Genomic DNA, 5,000 nt, shown 5'->3' on the forward strand with positions numbered 1-5,000 from the left:
TAATCTTGGTTGAGGTTGCATTATTCATTCCGCTAGGAAAACACTAGATTGTTTAAAATGTAATACTAGAATCTCTAAAATGGACTGAAATCAGGTAACTTCCAAAAAAGGTTCTATTGTGCTGTTTAGATAATAAATTTCTCCTAATATAGTGTGTACCACATGGGAAGTATTCTGTTAGTGAGTGGAGTGAGAAATAAGAGTTTGTTTTGCAGTAAGTGATTGTGAGGAGACGCTGCTGAGTGAGAACGAGGATAGCAATGACTCATGGACTACACAAGATGAGATTCCTGCTGAAGTAATCATCAAACTTGCGAGCAAGTATGTTACTGATTTTTTTTTTTTTTTAGAAATTGGATATTATTGTATAACAGTTTCAAATGCAGATAGTATAATTATCAGTAAAGTTAATAGATTGGAATATGTGTAGCATATTCTGAATTTTTTTTATGGACAGTTTAATTTTGATGTTTTTTTTTAATTATTTTTATTTGTAGTTGTACTGACTTATTGGATCCAGGTGACATAGATAGCTTATCATGAAAAAAATTGGCTTAGGGGCAGGAAACATGAGCAATTTGTCATGGGGGATGAAATGGCTATGGGGCAAGTGACAGATTTTGCCTGGATTTTGGTCCACACTCCTAGCACAAAGCTCCTGGATCAAACAGTTAATCTTAGCATTATAATGGTAGTATTTGTTTTAATTGGTTCGCCTCATTTTTCAGGGGTCATTCCAGTAGCAATGGGGAGGATAAACCTTACATCTGTCCAGTAGTTGGTTGCAGGAAAAGATACAAGAATGTGAATGGCATAAAATACCATGCCAAAAATGCCCATAAAAAAGATAGCAAGTGAGTAATAGACTTCACTGCTAATGTGATTTGGAAAATGTGTCATGAGTACAGAATTGATGAATATTACAATTTTGTTGAAATCTATTTGATTTCAGATTACAGTTGAAAATTATTCCTATTTTAGTCCTTTTAACAATACATAATTTCTCTTTTCAGAGTTAGGAAACCATATAGATGTTACTGTGGGAAGAGTTATTGTACAAATCAGGGACTTAAAACCCACTGCTCTCATTCTCATAAGAATGAGAGTATGACAGCGGTGACAACAAATACAGGGGAGGTGTTGCAGGTACCAGCCAACCAAATCTCATCTGGAGGAAGTCCTACTGCTCAACTTTTGAATAATAACAATAGAACTTTGTCAAGCACTATGGCATCTCAACTAAGTAAGTCATCTAGTACAGAAAGCAGTATTCAGGTGAGTGGAACGATGCCTGTGACCAATATTAACAACCAAATTGCTGTCACTGGACAGATCATTAAAGGAGGATCATCAACATCCACGAAAGGTACAACTACAATTTCAAGTATAAACTTATCTGGTCTTGTGGCGGGGGGCAGTGGAAAAATTGCTCTGAAGGCTCTTCCTAGTGGTCAGTTACTTCTCTCACAACCTCTAGAAGGTAAATTAACTGCTTTAGTAAAATCAGATCAAAGGCAAGATTTGTCTGTAGATGATGGTAAGATGAATCTTGTACAACTAAAATCTGATAACTTTCAGCAGTTAGAACTTAGCAAATTACTTCAGTTGAATTCCAAGTCATCACAGCATCAATTGGCTGTCACTACGTCCACACTATCAGTCGCCATCCCTACGAGTTCGCTGAATTCCCTCAAGGGGGCTCAGAAATCTTCATCAGTGTTAGCACGGGCACTCAAGAGCCAGCTTTCGACAAGTCAGACAGGCATCACAACTGTCTTAGGGTCCTCTGACAGTCAGGCAGATGACAGTGTTTTGGGTGGACAGGGTGTAATTTTAGGCGTAACTATGGAAGAGGGCACTCTTATTGATAATGGGGATGGGACACTTTCAGAACTAGCTGTGATTGAGTAGATGATTAACAGGTTATATGTATAAGGATAGTTACCTTAGATTATTCAAATCTGGAAAAAGAGAAGTTAAAGAACTAGTAATAAAACATTGTCACTTTTTCAGGTTTGAGTAAATGTTTTTTCTTTTTCATTTTCAAGTAAAAGTTATAAAAGTGAATAGTTTGAAAAGAAGTAGTTACATTGATTTTGGTTGTATAACTTGTGTTAGTTAATTCTTGTTTAAGGTATTTGCATACTTAGCATTAGAATATTGAAGTTCAGATTTGAATAATGTTAAGGGAAATTCCAATCAGTATATTTTTTGCTCTGTATTAATAGTAGTGTTAGGGAAAGAAACCCAACACTTATGTAGGTTTCATGTTATTTACTGGTGGATGCTATTTGTATAGTGATGGCTAACTTTGTCAGAAAAAAGAGGAAATTATTGTCCTTGAAGAAGAAAAAAGTAGATTACATGTAAGCTTGTTTAATTGGTTCAGTTTGTATTAGTTCTTCTTTCTAGTCCCACATAGCTATCAAATTACAAAACTGTACTGCAATATGTTCTGAATAACTTATTAGCTTCCACATTATAAAAATAAATAAAAGAAAAGTAATAATAAATCATATGATACATGTACACAGAGTATATACATTTAAGGTCACACTTTATAAGTATTCTCCATTTGGAGCCTCTAAAAAAAGTACCTGGAAATTCACCTAATATCTCCATCCACATTTTGCATGTAAATAGAAATGATATTCATCAGCTGAATGTTTTATATCATAGTCCTATCTCATCTCTGTAAATATGATTATGTTATGTCCTGATAAACTATTCATACCATGTTAAGTGTCTTAGTCCTAGCAGGCATTCTAAAAAGTTGGATTATATTGTAGGTCTAGGGGCAGAGGCAATGGTTTTGTAATGTTCTGAGGATACCTGAATTATTGTATAATTACTGGGTAGTGTGTGTGTGAAAGGGGCAAAGAGAAGAGGATGATTAAAAGTGGCAAGGAGAAAGGGAAGTGAGTGAATGGTTGTGTGAATGAACAACGGTTTGCATGGAAGGGCTTGGTCAGTCAGTTTTTCTTCAAGCAGAATAGCATGACTACCAACTCGTAGGAGTGGCACAAGTTAGATTATACCAAAGGGCATTGTTATTAAGGACACTGAATTAAAAGATCATAAAAAATATTATGTATTGATTATCAAGGCATGAGGCTGTCATTCCACCCTGATTAGGTTTGTGCTGAATGAACCTATTTCAGCTGAAGGGCATAAGCAGCGTTCATAAAGAATTGACTTTTTGCTCATTCACCATAGAGAGATGAAAATTTAAATTAGCAACTCAGATAGAAACTGATGTGAGTTGCACATATATTGTATAGAAATTGAAGTATATATTACTACTGTTTCAACTGTTTGTCATTGCTTATCCAGGTAAATTTTGAAAGTGGGGACCTAACATTGTTAGTGTGTACCCACATTGCTCATATTTATACAATAGATACATATGATACTCCTTATGCTTTGTGCATTTTTTGCTGTGTCCAAATACAAGGATCCACGTTATCTTATTTCTCTCTCTGCATTAACAAAGCAAGAATTGATGGGACATTTGTATTTTAATATGACACATCACTGCGAAAAAGTTAAGAAATGTAAGGTGTGTGTATGTTTGTACAGTTACCAAACTTTCTAGATAGACACATGCATGTATGTTCATCTTCATATATTTAGACACATATTTATTCTTATGTGTATGTATATTACCATGTTAAGTTATCCTTTGTTTTCTTTTATTGATACCTTTGGTTAATTATTACATTAGGAATAGGACCCTTCCTATGGACCTTTTTCCCTAAACATTAGCGATGCTAAATAAGAAAAACATACATACAGCATGTGGTTAAAGATTCTTCTTTGTTTTGCCTGGCTTCTTTGTGATTGGAACTTATATTTGTTTCTCTTTCTTCTGTGATACAAAATACTGTCTGGGGAGAAAAAGGTGACTAAATATAACTAATTGTGAAGAATTAATAAATTTTAAAATATATTTTATTGCCTTGCAGAGGGCAAATAATGCTCATCTTTTTAGCTTTTTCCAGTCATGTTCAAAATTTCAACATTGTGAGTGTCATGTGGAGAGGATTAGGCATGTTTATTTGAAGACGATGAAGAACCTTACTTTGGTTTTGTTTCTCACTCTATATTCCCAGGAAGATCTTTATCTGTCTTACCAAATGGAAGCCTTTGTATGGTTAACCTTGATAAAAAGCATATTATCCATAAGTGTCCTTCAAACAGCTGTTGTTGTATTTCATGTGTATGATTCACAATCAGGTTTGAGGAAAAGAAATTAAAGATTAGCCTGTATTGATTGTAGATGCATCTGATTTGAGAAGTTTTAAAGGATATTCAGGTGTTTTGCATGAAATTAAGGTGAGAAAAGTAATTACTGTGTAATACCATCTTTGTTTATACATTTTCCTAATAGACTAAATGGCTAAGGTGAAAAAAATGTAATTGGTTGTATATAAGATATTGTGAAAAAATGTAATTTCAAAATAACATAGTGGGTTCTTTATTGTAAATGAGTCACAGGTAACCATCATTTACCATAACTTTGTGACGTATTTTTAGGATTGTGTTATTGTCATTATTCCTGTAATTCCAAGTCTTTGGAATTATTATTATTATGATAATTATTATTATTATGATAATCATCATTATTGTTATTATCATCATTATTATTATTATTATTATTATGTTTATCATTATTATTGTAATTATCATAAGTGTTATTATTATTATTATTAGTAGTAGTAGTAGTAGTAGTAATAGTAATAGTAATAGTGATAATAATAATAGAAGCAGTAGTAATAGTAATAGTAGTAGTAATAGTAGTAGTAGCAGCAGTAGTAGTAGTAGTAGTAGTAGTAGTAGTAGTAGTAGTAGTAGTAGTAGTAGTAGTAGTAGTAAGTAGTAGTAAGTTGTAGTAGCAGCAGCAGTTGTTGTAAAGAAAAGTAAAATTACATTTTTTAAATCATCATCTTGATTTTAGTTATTTTGAAGAGAGGATTAATATAGAGAGAAAATTCTTCATT

General features: G+C 33.1%; 1 protein-coding gene across 5 annotated transcripts in view; it reads left to right on the plus strand.

The window, feature by feature from the left end:
- LOC113821714 (serine-rich adhesin for platelets) overlaps positions 1-5,000 on the plus strand; it is a 20,549-nt gene that overhangs the window by 14,642 nt on the left and 907 nt on the right. For all 5 annotated transcript variants that reach the window (XM_027374236.2, XM_027374237.2, XM_070123510.1 and 2 more), the window contains 3 exons: positions 216-321; positions 729-854; positions 1,014-5,000. The exon at positions 1,014-5,000 is cut by the window's right edge and continues 907 nt beyond it. In XM_027374236.2, the coding sequence (XP_027230037.1) occupies positions 216-321; positions 729-854; positions 1,014-1,911 (1,130 nt within the window). In that variant the 3' untranslated portion in view covers positions 1,912-5,000. The remainder of the gene's footprint in view (positions 1-215; positions 322-728; positions 855-1,013) is intronic.

This window comes from Penaeus vannamei, chromosome 7 (genome assembly GCF_042767895.1).
Source record: "Penaeus vannamei isolate JL-2024 chromosome 7, ASM4276789v1, whole genome shotgun sequence".
Lineage (NCBI taxonomy): Eukaryota > Metazoa > Arthropoda > Malacostraca > Decapoda > Penaeidae > Penaeus > Penaeus vannamei.